The sequence below is a fragment of the Periplaneta americana genome, chromosome 9 (genome assembly GCF_040183065.1).
Source record: "Periplaneta americana isolate PAMFEO1 chromosome 9, P.americana_PAMFEO1_priV1, whole genome shotgun sequence".
Classification (NCBI taxonomy): Eukaryota; Metazoa; Arthropoda; class Insecta; order Blattodea; family Blattidae; genus Periplaneta; species Periplaneta americana.
Window position 1 is genome coordinate 42,059,252 of NC_091125.1, and position 21,060 is coordinate 42,080,311.

Here is a 21,060-nt window from a genome sequence, read left to right on the forward strand (position 1 = left end):
AAATAACCGTGAAAGGACCACGGAAGGATCGCTATAAGGACTGCGTCAAACATAACAAGGACCACGACAAGGACAAAGCAAAGACAATGAAAACGATAAGGATGACGATATGGGCCACAAAAAAGCACTTTGATATTGATCACTATAAGGACCACGACAATGATTACAAGGACTATGATAGAAATTACAAGGACCACGATTGCTATAAGAACTATGAGAATGACAAGGACCACAACAAGGACAAAGACAAGGACAACGATAAGGACAAAGACAAGAACCACGATGAGGATCATGACATAGGCTACAAGATCTTCACGAGAATGATCATGAAAAGGACCACGACATTGGGACATGATAAAGATTGCGGTAAGAACTATGAGATTGACAATGACCACTATAGGACCCCGATAATAACAAAGACAGGGATCACAATAAAAATCCTAACATGGACCGTGACAAACATCACGAAAATGATTACGATAAGGACCACGACATGAGCCACGATAAGGATAACGACAAGAACCTTGATAGGGACCAAGATAACGATAAGGACAATGACAGAGACAACAAACACTTAATAAGAACTATGACAAAAGCAGCAAGGAAGACATTAAGGACTATTGTAATGCCAACAAGAACCGCGAAAAAGACAACAAATATCACGATAAGAGACATGTCAAAGACAACAAGGACCACGACAAAAACAATAAGGATCACGACAAGAACCATGACAAGGAAAACAAGGACCAATATAAGAAACGCGACATGGACAAAGACAAGGGCCACTATAGTAATTACGAAATGGACCACGATAAGGACAATTATCACGATAAGGGTCAAGACATGAACCACGATAAGGACCAAGATGACGATAAGGATCAAGATCATGAAAAGGACAAGACCACTATCTGGACCATAACAAAGACAACAATGACCACGATAAGAAACATGACAAAGACAACAGTGACCACGATAAGATCAGTGACAAAGACAACAAGGTTCATTATAAGATCAAGGCAACGATCACGATAAGAACTACGAAATGGATCACTATAAGGATCACAAGTACAAAGACACGGATCATGACAACGACCGTGATTCACGTCATGATACTTAGGCCTATCGTGGTTCTTTTGGTTGACTTGTCGTAGTCCTTATCGTGGCCTCTGTAGCCTTTGCCTGGGCTCTTATGCTGATCCTTGTTGTCTTTGTCATGGTGCTTACTATGATCCTTGTCTTTGTCATGGTCCTTATCGCGATGATTGTTGTCTTTATTGTGGTCCCTATCATGGTCCTTATTTTCTTTGTCAGGGTCGTTACAGTGGCCTTCTTCATTATCGTGATCCTTATCGTGATTCATTTCGTGGCCCTTATCGTGATCTCTATTGTGGTGCTTGTCGCTCATTCTTTCCCCTGGCACACAGCTTATATGCCATATCTCGCCTCCTCATCTATATACTAGTACAAAAATTTGTACAATAATTGTAATCTTACAAAATTGTTACGTATTCCACATCATATAGCTTCAATGCTAATGTAAGATCTATAGAATACAGTAAATGAAATGAAATAAAAAAATTTGATCTCAAGCCTTCTTGAGGAGGGGAACTCAGCACTTCATTGGCACGTTTCCCCTCTTGGAACGTATTCCTAAATGGCCCGGGCTATAATATTCTTTGTCAATATTTTGAATGGGAAGCTGCTTGCGGTGAGACTAAAAAGCTGAATAAATGTCTGCCTCTCCATCTTGTCTCGGTAGCTCATACGGTTAATATTTAAATGTAGTTACTTAAAATCAATTTTTAATGCTTGTTGTTAAAGCTGACTAGCCGACTAGCTACATATTACACTAGTCAGACTTCGGATGCATGCAAATAATTGTTCTTCCTCCGACACATATCGTCAAGTGAGATGTGCTGCCCGATAATAATTTTACATATCAACCAGAACCTCAATCAGAGGATATATTTATACATTATTTATGTCATATTACTATACTTTTTGCAGATTTTGAACTGAATTTCGGAACGATGCTAGCAACAAACCAAATAGCCTGAATTTACGTAACTCAAATATTCGTTATATTGTGTATCAGTGCTCTGGTCTCCGATCATGCGCAGTGTCTTATATCTGAGACTAAGAATATTCCATCGCCTCATTCGTTTTTCGGGGAACTGTACATCACGTCCACTCGGCTATATTTGGTATCATTTTCAACTTTTAGTAGCGGTGCACAAAACTTCGGGCGTTAGTCATTAATCCAATTAATGAGATAGGATCTTCCTAAATGGTGTAATACTCAACTTCCTTGAAACCGATTTCTTATAGGGATGGGCAAAAATAACCGGTTATTTTTATACGGTTAACCGGCTAATTACCGATTATTTTTGCTTGTCGGTTTAACCTAAAAAATCGATTATTTTCCTCAATAACCGGACGACCGTTTATTTTTTTAAATATACACTGAATCAAATGTATTTTAAGTCTATCTCAAATTTAATGTTAGTCGAACATCGTTTATTTTTATTATTTTGTACTCTATGCGATCAACCCTGTATACAAATTGTCTTGTAGGCCATTCCTTGATAAAGTATGGGTTTCTGCTTTAATTATATCATCTGTCCATAGATGGAAAAATGCAATGAGACTTCGATTTAATGTCAATTATCTATGCCTATCTTAATCGCTGACTTTATTTGATTGGCTTGTAATATATATATGTGGGTATTGAAGCATTTAAAACGGCGAGAAATTTTGACTTCAATATATTATTGGTTGTAGGAGAATAAATTGCCCGTCAAAAGTTTCATGATCAAGATTATTATTGTAAAATTATGCAAATTTGTTATTTTTTATTTATCTTACCTATGACTCTAATGTGAGTGAAGTAATTAACAAAATTCAATTTCATAACTTATTATTTTTTCTCTTATTTTGATGAGGGACGTCATTTACGATCTTCAGCATCTAAGGACGTTCTTTCAACTATCTTCTGGTTAGTTTACAGTTGATTGCTAATTGTTATTTGATTTCCACTGTGAACAATCTCTCAATTTGTTTTCCTGATTGATTTGCTGACTTTAAAATGTTAAAAAAATTATAACCGATAACCGGTTATTTTCGAATAACCTACCATCCCTAATTTCTTATTCCGTTACATTCTCAGCACTTTAAAGGGTTGAAGTGCTTTGTAAGTTTTACAGACTAAAACCTAACCTAAATTGTTTCGTAATGGTATTTGCTAATTTTTCCATACCGGTATTACATTACATAATGAATATCCATATGATTGTAATACGTAGTAAGACCGACAACATTATAATTTTATTTTGAAATACTTTATGCGATGTAGGCATTTTCCGGCATTAAAATTTCCAAAATGAAATCATTTGAGAATAAATTATTTTAAATGCAAATCATTAAAACATGATGAAAAAATCAACATTTGTTTCAGTAATATGGCGCTTTGGAAGTTCGTAGTTGTTTTTGTTTTAAGGCGCCTTTGATTTGAGAATATTAATTAGTATTTTTAATAATTGTCACTCTGCAAGCCGAGGAGTTGCCGCGGCCGTGACCCACTCTATAACGGCTATATAATTGTATTAGTGTATGTACAGTTTGTGTCATAATATTTGCTTACATGGTGCATATGTTTTGAAGTGCAATCAAAATTGGAATATACACGTCTTATTGCGTCTTGGCGCAGCCCATTATTGCGTTACGATAACAACACTATGAGAGAATAATGCACACGTACACAGACGATGATAATAAGTTTTGGAACACATTGTAACATTATTGTGATGGGAATTTCTTGTTCAGAAAAGTACATTCAGGAGCGCAACAGAGCGGTCGTTACGCGAACCACACGCTTTTCGGAATGTCGTCGATTACCACGATACTTTTTATGTTGGTGTTTCGCTGGTGTTGCCATGCGTACGGGCCGCGTAGCGTTCGCTCTGTTGCCATATAGTTGACAATGTTGATGGATATATCTCGGTTTTTGTTTCCTGCGGTTAATGATTCATTTGATTGTTGGCTCGGATTCATTGTTTTGTCGATGTAAATGAGATGTTGTTCCGTGATACATTATAATGGATTACAGGTAAATTTTACATCATATCATAATGATTTCAAACCAAATTTTTTATTGAAAGGAATGTATTGAATTCAGGGCATTTTAATTGTACAAAGCAATGGATTTGTATTGCACTCAGGTTATTTTTAATTGTACAAGGAACGTGCATTTATTTGTATTATTTAGAAATTCTTCTAGAACAATAAAATTATAGAGAAAACTCCTTCATTAGATAAAGTTACATTTACTGTATATTGTTACCGGTACTTGTTCATACCACGAGTCGGTAAACCTTTGAATAGACATTGGATGTTCAGATACTAAACATTGAGAATGACATCTTTTGTACTAAAGTGTTCAGTGGCCACAATATATCTCCGAGCCTGAAGGTCATTACGATAACGATTTAGATTCCTTGAAACGGACTTGCCGGAGGAAGAGATGGGTGTGGCGACATTATTTATATGAAAACAAATCCTTCTTACTGATGGAATTATAAACATTAGTTCACTATCACTTTCAGACTCAATTACTTCACTGGGAAAGAGAAGCAACATAGATAGCGGTGAGTAGTCAATGTTATCAGTTTTAACATACAATCATAACAATCCGCATTACAGAATCATTTGTTTATTTTTTCTTATCTCGCTCTCCTTTATCTGTGACGTAGGTCTGACTCGGAGATATTTTGCTACCACTGTACGAGGTGTCCTTTGAAGGGATTTTGGACCTGGTTCACACAATTTCGATTCCGGAATCTTAACAGTAGAGAACTGATTCACATGGACTGGAGCACGCATCTAGTAAACCGTGACGGATAAGACCGTGGACGGTATGGAAGGAAAATATTGATAGTATTTTGTTAACGCTACTACACGTCAACGCGCGGTTTACTAGATGCGAACTCCAGTCCGTACGATAGATTTCGTAATCTTGTGAATTAGGCCTAAAAACTCTCTCAGCAGACACTACATTCACTCTAGCATTAGTAGTTTAGTGCTTAAAGATCCGACATCTATTTAAGTCAGATTGAGACTACGGTCATTCGGCATGCCAGTCTAGTTTTTAAATTAGGAAGAGTCTTGTTTCGGATCGCAAAATAGAAAATGAAGGTAATACATAGTCAAGTTAAATAATCTAGGTTTCAAGGACATGTGTTTCAAACAGTCGCTCTGTGCATTTCCGTGTGCCCCCACAATTTTTGCGTATTTGTTACATGAATTATTAATTTTAACCAGACTTAATAAAATAATAAAGAATGAATATTTAAGAAAGTTAATAATAATAATAATAATAATAATAATAATAATAATAATAATCGATAAATAGAAAGGAACCATCTGGCAAATTTGCAATGTATCTTTAAGAAAATATTTTACATATAGAAAATATAGATAACAATTAATATAGACAACAAAAATAATGACAGAACCATTCATCAAGAATTACTTAATAAACATAATGAGATTGAAAAATTAAGTATATTAAAAACTTTTAACATTTTAATGTAACGTACTATAACTATTGCTGATAGGCGAAAATAACAAAATGGTATCTGAAATTTGAATTATATTTAACTTAGCGTAATCCTGCCGTCTTTAAGTCTATACTTTGACTGGAACTTACCGCGTTCTATTAAAAATCATTACGCGTGCCATAGGTTGCCGAGTCGTAGCATCTTCTGTAGGTTTTAAGTCGGAGTAATCTAGTAGCTCTCTGTAAAACAGGAGTTTCATAATGTGAAAATGAGTTGTTTAAAACCTACCATCAAAAACTCGTATATTTAATTATGTTATGCAGGAAAACATTTCATTCTGAAAAGTCACCTGTTCCCCATTACAATGTTTAATGAATGCATATGGACTCTTGAAGTTGGAAGACGAAAAAACGTGAAACCATCTGTCCGCAACGTTGATATGTTGAGTGACTCTCGACACAAGTGCTTTAACATCGTCGCTCCAGATTCTTAGAATATGGCTTTATGTTATAAAAATAAATGTTAAAATAATAAAATGCAGATCAGTGCGACTCTTATTTCCTAATGGCTTCAGTGACGTTTACAAAAATGTTTAACAACTTTATACCGAATTCTGCAACTTTCAAATGAATCACTGCCATGCGATCTACTTGGGGGTATAGTCGTAGTTGAGTATCCCGCGATACATCCAGTTCTGTGACGTCGCTTTATTCACGTCTATTTCAAGTAGGCTAAACTTGGAAGTGACTCGAAAATTATTCTAGTTAAATTAACATGTTTCAAAGCTGATACTCTGATGCCCTCTATGAATCAAAACAAATACCACCACAGCTCAGAGTTGAAAAGTTGCAGCACAGACCTAAAATATGCCATCTTTCGGCGGAACTTCGAACTGCCATAGTTGGTGAGAGGATGGTAACAATTACCAAGCGTTTGGAGGTAGTGCCCTTAAATTGTTTCAAGGAATATTCAACGTCACATTTTGACAAAAGGCTACCAGCGAAAGGAACTTCATACAAATCTTCTGTAGGAACTAGCTTCTCTAAATGTGCAGTGGGTGCTTTTTTGCACATTTTTTTTCAATGGAACGTACACACAAGTAGGAATCTTCTTTATGTAGCCTATGTCAGTGGATGAACACTATCATTATGTTAAAATACTTTGCTGTCTCAGAATATTTTGCAGTGATTTGGAGTCTTCCTTAATTTTGAGGTTGAAGGCGTGATGGGAATTGTAACCAATATTTTAAGTAAATAACTGAGGAGCAAACTTTCAAAACCTGACATGTCCACTTTCAGAAAATACGCTTCAGATGTCAAAAACTTAAATCTCTACAATGAACAAAATATTTTCTGTGGTAAAATATTAAAGATTTCTTTTTTCGTATAGATTCTTATAAAATTTCACCTTAGGAAAAAAAATTGATTTATTACAGAGACACATATTTGTAGCATTTTCTGAAAATGAACCTGTCAGGTTTTGAAAGTTTGCTCCTCAGCTTATCTACAGTATGTTTTATGTGGATAAAAATTAAATGTAATTAGCCCTGTGAATGGTCTGAAGTTTAATAATATTCATTTCATGTTTTATGTTTGTAAAAATATTAATAAAGCTTGATCAAACTTAGCGGTGTCACAGTTAAAGCAGTAAGGTCGCGGGTTCCATTCTCAATGAAGTTATGGATTTTTTTCCAAAAATATATTCTTTCCTGCTGCACTGTATCCATGGGGTTCACTCAGCCTCTAACAAAAACGAGTATCGGGGTTATTTCCTTAGGCGATCAGCGCATAGGACTGATATTCTTACTTATACTCAATGCCGATTGTCTTGTGAGGTGGAAAGTTTAATATTTCACCACTTTAAGGGCCCTTCGGGGCCTCTAATGGGATAGCTTAACTTTCGCAGTATTATTCGAATGACCACATTGTCGTCATTCAATGCTGGGTTCAAATCTTGACTGTTTAAGTAGAATATATGGAGCAATAAGTAGTATTAGAGCAGGTTTTATAGGAATTATTCTCCCAATCACCATCATTATCAATTCTCAGTCATCGCATTTTTATAATCGTCCCGTGAGGAAGTTGTCGCCTTGCCAGCCGGTACTGTTACATTCTCTTGCTCGTACCTGTTCAACCGCTTGAACTTGAAAACAGTTGAGAAGATAAAACAAAACTCAACTATGTTATGTTATGTTATGGTTTATTTAACGACGCTCGCAACTGCAGAGGTTATATCAGCGTCGCCGAATGTGCCGGAATTTTGTCCCGCAGGAGTTCTTTTACATGCCAGTAAAAACTCAACTATGATTAACATAAAGTTTTCTGTATACATAGGTGTAAGATGAATAGAAAAGAGAGAAACAGGCATTCTTAATCTCAGAATGAGCCTAGTGTCATACTACGGCTTCCTTTACTCACTAAATAATTCAAGTTACCGGTAATTGTTTTTTTGGAGTTGGTACATTATTGAGTTATATCTTTCTGTATTTCTACAGAATTGCAGAAGATGCAAAACTTGAGATTCATTATTGTGGTCCGTAGATGAATTGTAAGAAATTTGTTCAAGTATTATCGTCACCTTTACAATAGTGTTTGTGGACTAGCGTTATAATATTTTTAGTCACATTTCTATGAGGACTTCGCACCAATACTAGATAGCAATGTGGTGGACGTGATACAAGGTAGCTGGTTCAGACAGCCTAAAATAGATCGAAATCGGACCCGCTAGATTTGTAGCTTAGAGTACGTCATTTTGAGAGAATAATTTTATAAATTAATTAGGCCCATAGTATTATTTACGTAAAGATTAATTTTTGGTCCTACAGAATTTATCTGTTATGGTAACAATTGTTATTAGAAAAAAAAATTCGCTCCGGAGCAGGAATCGAATCCGCGTCCTTGGTTATACGTACCAAGCGCTCTAACCACTGAGCTACGCCGAAGTTCAATCCACAGCACAACAAAAGGGAAAAACACTAGAGGAGAGAGATTCGATCCCGTGCTGAGGATTTAACTTCGGCGTACCTCAGTGGTTAGAGCGCTTGGTACGTAGAACCAAGGACCCGGATTCGATCCTCGGCGCCAGAGCGAATTTTTCTCCTCTAATAACAACTATAGTATTATCTTCGGATGTAAGCTGATACATAAATGAACATGCATAGACGCCACTTGAAAACTTTAAGAGTGAAGATAATATTTATTTACTAGAGCACTAAGTGAAACATTTCAATGTCATAAATCTTTAAATGTTAGTGTCTGGCGTTCAGAAGTGAGAATGGAACTGGTCCAGTCCTTAAGATCTGTCATGATGAGAATGCTTGTGGTTATGTTCGTGTTCATTATGGATTAGCGCATAAAGTATAAGTAAACGGTAGGTGCACAGGATTATTATCAGTAGTACTTCAGAGGCTATACCGCATTAGTCCGTTATGAGTAAAGACGAAATAGGACATTTCAACACGTAACGAGAGTCTTTTCGTTTTGGGTAGAATTTCTTTACGGCAGTCTAATGGCTAGCATTCTTAACGAGTGTTGTATCAAGTCGTTCGTTTATTTCTGAACCGAAGGCCTACTGGTTGGAAGGGAAGGCCAGGAGTCTGCTCTGTTTTCAGAAACTATGTTTTTCCTCTCAATCCATCTTAATCAGCTCATTTTTAACAAATTTTCACAAGCATAAAGTTGAAATAATTAAACTTAGGAAGCTTTCCTCTGCATATTTTATTAACTAGTGTACGCTTTACTGTTCCTGATGCAACAGAACGTAACGGAAGATCGGGCAGCTCGACGCTGTGGGAATGTGCCACCACCCTGTCACCAGGCGACGCGACAACAGCATTTACTCGCGGCATGGATGTATCGCAGGGCGTGTGACAGTAGGGGCAGTTCAGTCATCCCACGTGGGGAAGCTCTGGGCGGGAATGAAGAGGTCGGGCGCGGACTTGTATTCGGAGGCGGGAGGGGCGGGGGCCGCAGGCCGCGACGGTTGCGGCGGCTCCGCCGTGACAGTGAGCTCGATGCTCTGATCTTGCTCGGCGTCGGCCGCCGCGGTGCTCTGGTCCTCCTCCTCCTGCAGGGAGCTGTGCTTGATGCCGTAGTGGAAGTAGACGCCCAGCCCCACGACCATCCAGACCGTGAAGCGCACGAGCGTCAGGATGGACAGCTTGAAGATGAGGTAGATGTTGACCATGACGGCGATGGCGGGCACGAAGGGCAGGCCGGGCGTCATGAACAGCAGCGTCTTGCGGTTCTGCGGCTTGCGCGAGATGACGAGCAGCACGGCGATGATGGCCAGCAGGAAGATCACGAGGAAGAACGTGGTGGCGGTGGACATGGAGCCCATGCCGCACACCACGATCAGGTCGAACACGAGGATCAGCAGGTACAGCACGCCCACCATCTTCATCACGAACATGCCCGACTCCTCGGTGGCGGGGCCCGTGTCCACCCACGGAAAGATGGCCGGGCACAGGTACGTGGCGGCCTGCAATGTGGTACGTTGACAAGTAGAGGGTATGAGCATTCGGCTTGATTGACAGCGACACTTTATCATCTGCAGTGAACGATACACCCCAGGTATACCTAATAACTAGGGCTGGTTATAGGTTATGCTACATCGTACATAGAGCTCAGTGTTTACAAAATGCTTGTGTGCACGCGCGACTAGTTACGGTAGCGGCTGCTTGTACAGTCCGCTCCGTATGAATGAACTCATAATACAGTTTACATTTACAGGATTACTTATGGTTCAAATTAATTAACTAGGAACAAATATTAAATTTATAAAAAATATAATTTTCAATTAAGTCAAACACATTTTTCTCGTGTTCTGAATTCAGTTCTCCTATTATCTGTTCTTTGTTGGATTTTTGTTTAGGCATTCTGATACAACCTCACGTCACTCTAGCAGGTCTACTATTGAGGAGAGTCGGATGTTCACTCTCTCTGCTCCTTCAGACAGTAGAGACACCAGACAACGCGACGCATTTTGTAAACAATGCATATAGAAATTATTTACTACTCTGATATCAATACCTTTATTCAGCCCTACTAATAACACATAATGGACACCTTAACTGACTACAGGTGCTTAATGTTACAGAAAAGTCTCCAGAATGGATAAAAATAATTACATCACACTCGAAATAATGATAAATAAACCTAAAGAATAAGAAATGAAGCTATGTTGAAAAGAGTGGGTGAAAAAAGAATAATGCTGGAACTGTTCAGGAAGAGGAAAAGGAATTGGTTGGTCACTGGCTGACTGAGAAGAAACTGCCTACTGAATGATGCACTGGAAGGAATGGTGAACGGGAGAAGAGTTCTGGGCAAAAGAAGATATCAGATGATAGACGAATTAAGATATATGGACCATACGAGGAGACAAAGAGGAAGACAAAAATAGGAAAGATTGGAGAAAGCTGGATTTGCAGTGAAAGACCTGCCTTTGGGCAGAACACTGAATGAAACTGAATGAAAACTAAAGAAGAACGTAGCAGAGGAAGATGTTAACAACATGAAAGTTTCAAGTATTTATTAATCGTAATGATGTTATTGTTCATTATGTTGGCGACAATGATGGTGAAGATAATACAAACACGTTATACATCGTTTAGTCTCTTACTATGGACCAGAGGAATCTATTGTCATACTTTCTCTTCCTACACAGCCGCGCTCCGACTTAAAACTATCCATGTAAGTTGCATAGTGAAATGGGACTAAATAGGGTCCTTTTGAGAGAAAGAAATCAGGGCATCGAGTTAATCCGACATAATGTGTTTTAGGTATTTTGCTTTTCTTTCAGATATATCTACAGTCGCGTGTATACATTTACATCCTGAATGAGACTGGTTCTACAAAGATACGTCCGCAAAGATAATGGCGAAAAGCATTTTACAGTGAACATATCCTGGAACCCTCTCATTGACGAAAATAATTATTCTTTCAACTCGTTACAACCAAGAAGAATTACAGATGGCCGATTATATATCCCAAGAATTATAGATGCCCATAGATTCGCTCTCCTATACCGTTAAAGCTCTTTTAAAGTAGAAATATACCGTAAACTGTTTTGGAAATGCCGAGAATTAGATTCCTTACAATCCATTCATCTAATATAATTCAATTTAATTTAAAATGCAGATGTGAAATGAAACACAGTTGCCTCTTATACGCGTATTTTATACGTTTGTAAGAGTTATGTAGTGAAATTTCTGTCTATAATTTACAATTTGATCCTTTTGGGAAGACATAAAATAAAACTAATATAAAATTATAATAGGAGTAGTATAGAAGTTATATCAATTCCAATATGATGATAACTTCGTAGAATAGTCTACTATAGTAAGTGGTGTCGTTTTGTTATAAAAAGCAAAAGTGCGTTCTCTCTCCATTAACCTACCAAATCACACTAAATCATTTTTACATACCTCTCGGCATTAATAATTTGTTTAAAAAAAAAATTGGCCTGTTATTTTTTGACTAATCAGTGCGCACCATTCTATTTTGTTTTTCATTATGCAAAGGTTCTTCATGGAAGGAATGAGTTTTTCGAAGCTCTAATATCTGTTTCAGGTATTTACACACTCATGGACATGAGATGAAACCAAGATCTATAGGAAAATAGGAGATTTGGGCCAATTTCTCCGTCATGCACTCTATTTCAAATCAACTCATAAAATCTACACCAGATTACAAATCACCGGAATGAAATTTCAGAATCTCCTCTCTTAATTTTGGTGAGTAAATTACGTTTTAACTGCTTATATTTAATAAGTTATATTAAGGGTTTATCGAATCAACGATATTGCGATGTATCCATAACGAGCATGTGAGAGTTGTCGCCTTCCGGTCGGAATATAAATTGTTCACCTGGTATTAGTTGATAAGCCTAAGTACTGGAAGCTAACCTAAGTTTTGTAAGAAGATAGACTGAAATCTTAGAGTTATTTTTATTTAATTCTTCTGTCAAAAATTCATTTGTTCTTGTAAAGAATTTCCTCCAAATTTACTTTACTTCTTTACCAGTGTATGCTGGGTGGTTAACAATTTTTCTGTTTTGTTCCGTTTTGTTCCGTCGAAAGGTGAGATTGTTTGAGAGCAACTCCATATGGTTCTTAGCAGAGCCTGACAAAATTAACACAAACAAGCTAAAGCAGCATTTTAAACATCTTAGGGATTGTGAACTTCATATATTTGGACTTAACTTCCATGATAGGAGTGTATACAGTGCCCAACGGAAATAGGAACTCTTTTATCTAAAAGCATCTGTCCAGTCATAACCAAGTTTGACTCTCACCTGCAGTCTTCTACCGATGTACCCCAGGCCAGGCCCCACAGCCCCCGCCACGCCACCACCTCCCATACTGCTGCCTCCAGTACCGCCCCCGTGCAGAGTACCGTAGAACTTGTTTTCACTGCGATCCGACACGAGGAACTGATCATCACGCATGGAGAAGTCCTCCTCGGGCTCCTCGCCAGGGTACGTGTCGTCACTATCTGGTGAGCTGCAGGGTCGAACACAGGGCCTTCAGCGATAATACTGTACAGAGTGTTAATCCAACAAGTCTAACAACTGACACCGACTTACTACCGCGTTGAAGGGTGAGGACATCCGGTCTCGACAAACCATACCTACAGGACAACGTTTGCGTGCTCGACTGGGTTAAACAAAGAAAACAGAGACGTCCCTAGTTGTTCTGTCACACTCGAGGGTGTATACACAGGGTGACGTCACACCCTAGCAGGTACATTCAGGCAGGCTACTATGAGTAATTGCAGGCTTGACAATTCTGGGACGGGGGATATTCAGACCACGAGGGTTGTACAGTTTGAAGGGTAAAATACATAAGCTTACTCTTCAAATCCTGGTACGTTGCCGGCATTATCATTCCTGCGTGAGAAAAGTTATTGTAAGTAAACAGGATCTTGAAATAGATTCTGGTCGTCTCTGGCTATGCTAATACTGTTCAGTTCTGACTACAGTATAAGGAATGTTTCTGTCGACTTTGGACAGCTCGCTAGTCGCGTGGCTTATGGGTCTGCTGTCATGGCAACGTTGCCAACTTGCTACAACTACTAGGAACCTGTAAGTCACTCAGTGCAATATACTCGATAATGTGGCAAAATTGCCCCCAAGCTTTGACGAAGAAAACAGGGGAAGGATGATTGGCTACTTCCAAGGTTAACCTTGGTTCACATGACAACAATCCGTACCCATTCGGCTAGCGTGGTGTAAGAAGTCGAAAGAAACGTTAATTTCTATTATAATACGATCAGAATGATAGCAGTGAACTTTATTTTGAAGCTCGGTTAAACCAAGATACGTCAGTGGTTGAAAATAGATTCCTATTTTTAAATGAAGGTGACAATGAATGTGTTACTTCTTAATCATGATAAAATTTATTAATGGTTTTAAAGAACATGATACAACAATCTTCGTCAACTGAGTACGATTATGAAGTACGACGTCTTTAGCTTAAATGAATGTTTCTCTTTCCAGGAAATTACGTTTAAAGGTTGTGTCTTAAATAACAAACATAAAACTGTTGAACGTTAGCAAAATTATTTCCACCATGTCGTAGACTTACAGATATGCAAAGTCTCGAAGCTACATATAGGATCCATTATCAGGTAAGGCAGGGAAACGGTGAACTTAACTGTGGATGCGATACCAAGAACTACTTGCCAGAACTGGAAGTCAAGTCAAATTGAACCTGTTGGAGATGAAGTTACAGTGTGTATTTAAATTCGTGTCAAATATTCTACAGACATATTCACATCAACCATAACGTTTTCCCCATACACAAATGAATGGTCTTTTCGATGAGCTGATTTCAATCCAATAGATTTTTATTTCTGGAGACATTTAAATACCGATTGTGCAATTCCTGTGCCTGATGTTGTCGTTTTAAGAAACTTGTCCAAAATGGGTGTGAGCAAATAATATGTAACACTTCTGGTGCATGACAGACAATGGAATGAAGACAGACGATGCATCCAAACGGGGAGACTACTTTGAACACTTCATAACAAAATGTTCCGTCTTGTGTTTAATTTTTCGTTTGTTGCTATTAAGTTTTGTCTTCTTTAATTGCATGACTTGTTCTGTTGAAGTTCTTATTAATTGTTTGATATTTGTAATCAACAACACCCTTCCTCCCTCATAAATAAAGAGTTTCTAGACCTTTTTTTACATGTTTAGTCAATAGGGATGTTTCTTTAGAATATTCTACATCAATCCAATAATTACACTCTGCATAGTGGTGACTCCAGGCGTTACATAATGCCAGTTCTGGAAAGTAGCTCTTCGTAATAGATCCAATAGATAGATTCACTCTTTCCCTGTATTACAGATGATAGAACCAATATCTGGACACAAAACGTTTGATGTCTTTGCATTTTACAACACGGAGCAAATAATTAACAATCTCGCACAAGTCTTCAATCATATTTGGCAAAAAAATAGCCCCAATCATTTAATATTTTCACAAAACTAATTACAGTAAATTAAAGTATATTGTGATATTAATGTTGTGTTCATGATTGCTACAGATATATAGATACACTCAATTTTGAACCAATTAAATCTCATTATCATCAAGTGTAGACCTCAGACTTCTTCGGCCTTCAGAGAATTTTAAATTTCATTTAAATATCTTATGAACGCAACCTTCTACGAGGGTACCTAAGTTTATTTAGTTTACATTGAAAATCTTCTTTCCATTATTATAATACGTTTTTCCTTTAAGCATTTTTGTATCTTTAGTTATTTTCTAATGTCGTCGATTTTCTCTTGCCCTTTAATGTATAACTTATGTATCTCACTAATTTAATTTCCTCTGATCAAATTTTCTGTTCTTATTCTTTGGTTAATATCCATATATTACTCTCATGTAATAGAGCTGTTAGGGTCATCGCCTTAAAAAAAAAAAAAGATTCGTCTCTCAGGATTTCTTTACAGTACTCATAGCTCCTCAGAAATGATTAACACATCAAAAACAAAAAAGAGCTTCAAAGCCCTTCTAGAACTTAAGCAATAAAGTAATCGTGGACAGAAGCAAGGGAGTCCAGAGCTCTAGTCGACGCGTTTATCAACTGAGCGCGCTCACCTGCGCGTGACCCGCCGCACCATGACGCGCTGCTGCTGGGAGTGGTGTGTGCCGTGCTGCGTGTGTGTCCCCGTGGCGCCCATGCCCATCCCTGTAGGTGCGGGTGGCTGGTGTATTGGTACCGCTGGAGGAGGCGCCTGGTTGGCACCCAGCGCTGCTCTCAGCTGATCAGGGTGAAGTTGATTCCCGTACAGCACCTGCAGGACATGGTGCTAACATTTACAATAGTCTGATTTTACTATAATGGGAGCTGCTGCCCATAATGCTTAATAGCAGCTGCGGTAAGATAAAAGGGTAGAGATTAAACGTTGCAGCGTGGAATAGAGTACGATTATATAGTCCTGACAGTCGCCGGCAATGTGCGCCTGGGTCAGGCGAGTCCATTTAGTTACGCCAAGGGGGTATTTGGTTAGTCACTCGCTTGCCTTCGGAGCGATCGGATATCATGCGTGCGGTAGAGCGGTATGTTTCTAGTACAGTTAAGCTGTACTGCATTTCTTTACTGACCGCTCGCCCTTATCTCTACTCTGGAGCTCTCTCCACTATTCCTATTACTTCCCCTCTTTTACGTCGCCGAGCTGTCAGGACTAAATAATTGGTCTGTACGTCTCTACTTATTACTGTCATGCATAGTTGGTAGCTTTCTTCATATTATCTCCAGATATTGACGTAAAGATCATTCTATTTGTTAGTCTGGTAGTGTGAAGAATTTCATTGTTTAATAGACTCGTACAGAGTGGCGCAAAAGTGACCTTACGTTCTTAAAAGTAAATGTAAGTGTAGTACCGTCATGAAAACAATGCAATTCTACGCCAATAATTTACTAGTGGCGTTTAAGGTTGGTATCCAATTTTACTGGTTGGTAACGAAATAAAAGACGGAAATTTAGGTTAGCATCATAGATTATCAAAGTTTTGCAGACTGGTAACTAAACAAAAGTGAAACAAAGCAAATGAAAGACTGTCTTTTTCTGTCTGTACACTTCACACGTTCCATTCTTTTCCATATTCATATTTCAAATGCTTCTATTCGTTTCTCTTCATTTCGTCGTAATGTCCATGTTTCTGCCCTATACAATGCCACATTCCACACAAAGCAATTCATTAGTCTTTTCCTTAGTTATTTTTCCAGAGGTCCGCAGAAGATGCTCCTTTTTCTATTAAATCTTCCTTTGTCATTGCTATCCTTTTGACTTCCTGGCAGCACCTCATGTGTTACTGCTTATAGTACGTCCCAAGTATTTGAAGCTGTTCACTTGCTCCACTGCCTCATTTAGAATTCGCAACTTTACCTTCTTCATTTTTTCATTTTCATTTCTTTCCTTGTTTTATATTATTATCATTATTATTATTAATATTATTATTGTTATTATTATTATGTTATTTCTTTTTTTTTTTTCATTTTTCTTGCGACTCGGTGTAGGTATGGGAGAAATTAGAAACTCTTGAACAGCTGAAGGGTTACATTGAAGACGCATTCGACTTTTTAAACAGAAAAACTGAGTTGTATCTTCTTGTGTGTCAAAGTCTTCGACACAGACTCCAATATTTACTAATACAGAAGGAAAACATTTTTAACACAAGATTTAAGTAACTGTTACAGAAAATAGATAGCCTATAATATAAAGTGAATTCTGCCCCACTCGGTATTATTCTAACACAAGAAGAGGGTTTTAGGCGATGATGTTAATTAGTACAATATAGGAGGCAAAACTTGTCCTGTAACCGTATCATGTGATATATCACTAGAGTCCTGCATTTGGTTACCGAAAGCCTTCGTGCAACAGTGTAGGTATGTACGGAGTATAGCGCAGCGTACACACTTCAGATGTGATGTTCAGTGAACCATGTTAAAACAAAACGAAGCTAGACGGTTGGAAATGAGCGCTCCAATATAAGAATTTGATAGCGAACACTTCATTATGAAAAAATAAAACTATTTTATCAGAAAGAAAGAGACCTTTTTCTTTTGAAACATTTAAAATGTTTACAGTCACTCGTTGTAATGTATACAGACTCGTAAAGCGAATAGAGAACATGAGTTTTTATTGTAATTTATTGTATTAATGCAATTTCCACCATTTATTTAGTATTTATTTATAGGTGTGTACATACATAGGAGCACGTATGGGTGAATCTAGAAATGCATATAGAGTGTTAGTTGGGAGGCCGGAGGAAATAAGACCTTTAGGGAGGCCGAGACGTAGATGAGAGGATAATATTGAAATGGATTTGAGGGAGGTGGGATATGATGGTAGGGACTGAATTAATCTTGCTCATGATAGGGACCAATGGCGGGCTTATGTGAGGGCGGCAATGAACCTCCTGGTTCCTTAAAAGTCACAAGTAAGTACATACATAGGCTGTGTCCAGTTACAACGTTCACGTGTAAAACAAGTAAGCCTATTCATAATTAATTTCTCTAATATGGCATTAGAGACGGTAATACATGATGACAAAAACAACCTACGAACATTTATAAATGAACAAAAGTTGAAACATCAGAACCTAAATATATTACAAATTATAATCCTATATTTAAATATTAATTTATTTTTAATTGAAAATTTCAAATTTCAATCCATAAATTATCATATTATTTACTTCCACACTCATTTTTCTGTGATAAAATATATTGCTTATTTTAATAGGTGCAATTTAAATCTTAAAAACTCTGTAAATGAGGATTGGCTTTTAATTTTTCGGTGAAAAATAGCTATATAGTGAAACAAAAAAGTAGACCTATATTTTACTTATTGTGAGAACAATCTTGTATTGTCCATAAGGAGGCTTTAAATAAATTTTTTATTTGTTATTGAATACACATGGCACTAGAAATGTTGTACATGAGTAGCATTCTCATTTTTCAATGCCTATATTGCCCTGTATGAATAAGCAGATGTAAAAATACGAAACGGAGCGGACAGACGAGTCAACCCCTCCTTTCTAAGCTAAGCTAGATGAACCATGTGCGTTCAAATTGTACACAAAGTAACTAAACGCAGGACTCTGCATATATCACCAATGGGTATGGAGAGGGAAGATAGGTTTAGTTTGAAAAGATCTTTCGTTTCAGTAGATTCCTATAACTCTGTTTTTGATATCTCATTCTTTACCTTCTCCCACAGCTCACATGCAAAGTCTCACTTCCTCATCAGTGCTTATGGTTTAATTTTGACGTGGGCTAATAATGGCTGATAAATTTTCCTTGGTTTTCTCTCATTCAGAAATATCGTTCTAAATAAGCTAAATCATTTTTATAGTGAATGTCTTCTACATCTCCAAAAATCTGCGGACATGTAGGATACACACTGATTGACTATCCTATTATGAATATTTGCCTAACACTGTGTGGGACCTCATTTTGTCCCCAGAACAGCATGTACCCATCATGACGTGGATTCTACAAGGTTTCTGTAGTCTTCTGAAGGGATATCCACAACTCTGTTGTTTGTTTAGCAGGTCTTATTGTAACTATGGATGATGATGTTCCTGCTGTCGCAACTGTCCTATCGTTCCACAGGTGCTCAATAAGATTGAAATCTAGGGAGTCTGGAGGCCAGTTGGGTGGTGAAATCGTCGCTGGTTCAGAAATGGACACACAAGATTCGTTCCTCATAATTTGCTCTTCGGCAAAGTCACATAAATATACATCACGGTCGTACAACCATAAAGTCTAACAGAAGTGTTTTAGTTTCGGAAACCTATATCATGCGAACAGACCACAAACCTAAGTATAACAAAGTCTAAGAAGAAACAAATTGCTTTCAACTGTCTATGAATACAGAGTTTTAAAGAAAAGTATCCAATATTTTAGGAGGTGCTAGTATGCATCAAACAAGAAAAATTGTCTAATAAACATGGGTTGTACAACACATACTTTCTGAGATCTGAACACTTGTTCATAGGAGGTGCTCAATGTGTCGTCCATTCATGGCAATGCATTCCTCTGCCCTTCGGCGTAAGGAATCACGCACTCTTTGAAATGGACCTGGTTGTTCTTGATAACCAAAAGTCTGAGGAATTTAGATTTGCGGAACGAGCAGGCCAAGGTGTGGAGCCTCCCCAATCAATTCAGCGGTCCTGTCATGTCAGCGTCAGGTATTCACGCTCATTGCAGAAAAAATGTGCTGGCGTGCCATCATGCATGAACCATATCTGTTGTCTTTGCTGACATGGCACATATTCCACACGGTAGGCAAAACGTTAATGAGAAAGTACTGATAATGAGCCCCAATCAATCTCTGTCGTAGCACGTATGGCCCTTAATCTATTGCCAAGAACGTCTGCCCATACATTGATTCAGAATCGGTGCTTATGCCTTGTTTCTTCAAGTGCATGGGAATTTTCATCAGCCCATACATGCTGATTACGAAAATTCACAACACTATCTCTGCTGAACCCTGCTCATTTCCGCAACCAAACTTTTCTTTTCAGAATTCCTTGCGACGTATCAGTATTCCCTGCCAGAGGTGTCAACTACGCTATGATTATCTGGTAGCCTGCTGTATTGTATGGTAGAAAAATGCATTGCCATAAATGGACGTCACATTGAGCACCTCCTATGAACAAGTGTTCAGATCTCAGAAAGGATGTGTTGTAGGACTCATGTTTATTAGACATTATTTTCTTGTTTTGATGCATACTACCACCTCCTAAAATATTGGGCACTTTTTAACACCTAATATATAAATAAAGTTACTTTGCTTATTGCTTTCATTAATATTATTCATTTGTTTTTAAAATTTGACCAAATCACATATTTTGTACTTAATAGTATATCAGTCATGCACATAGGAGTTCATAACAATGAGATCCAGAATTGTACCCGTTAGTATTTTATGGATAGGGCAATATTCTCTTCCAAGTGAAAAGTCTGTTGTTCACCCCCGCAGCAGCTTTGCTTCATGTCTGGGCGTCACGCCGATTGAGTTGCCATGGCAACCAATTAGGTTGACGTGTGCCACGGGCTACAGGGCGAGGTAGGGTGAAGTTTCAGATCATGATATTAATATGCATTAGCTAATTGTGATTTCGCTGTTAGTGGTTGCAAATTACAGTGTTGGAAAACCGTAAGCTTCCGTGCTATCCAATTGTTTTCCATGACCTACATTAATTTAAGGTTGTTTATGCTGAAACATAAGCAAATGACATTCAGAACTGCTCCTTATTATTTTCCTATTTATTTTACAAAACCAATATGTAGATTTCCTCATCGTCCTGAAAGTTTAAATTTATAATTATATCAATTATATTGTTGTATAGCCTTGCACCTTCGTTATAAACAAAATCAAAAGCTATTACAGTGGAACAGTGTGCCTACATGGTTTGGTAAAATGTTCATCCGATTCTATATTGTGAGTTTTAAAGGAATTATGTCAGATAAGAGTTAAATTTTTAA

At 37.7% G+C, this 21,060-nt stretch overlaps 1 protein-coding gene across 1 annotated transcript in view; it reads right to left on the bottom strand.

The window, feature by feature from the left end:
* Positions 1-5,382: 5,382 nt before the first annotated feature.
* The window catches only part of LOC138705862 (solute carrier family 7 member 14), a 317,782-nt gene continuing 302,104 nt past the window's right edge, over positions 5,383-21,060 (bottom strand). Inside the window, exons 10-12 of the mRNA XM_069834549.1 lie at positions 15,661-15,857; positions 12,849-13,056; positions 5,383-10,034 (exon numbers count right to left, since the gene is read on the bottom strand). Coding sequence (XP_069690650.1) covers positions 9,438-10,034; positions 12,849-13,056; positions 15,661-15,857 — 1,002 coding nt within the window. The 3' untranslated portion in view covers positions 5,383-9,437. The remainder of the gene's footprint in view (positions 10,035-12,848; positions 13,057-15,660; positions 15,858-21,060) is intronic.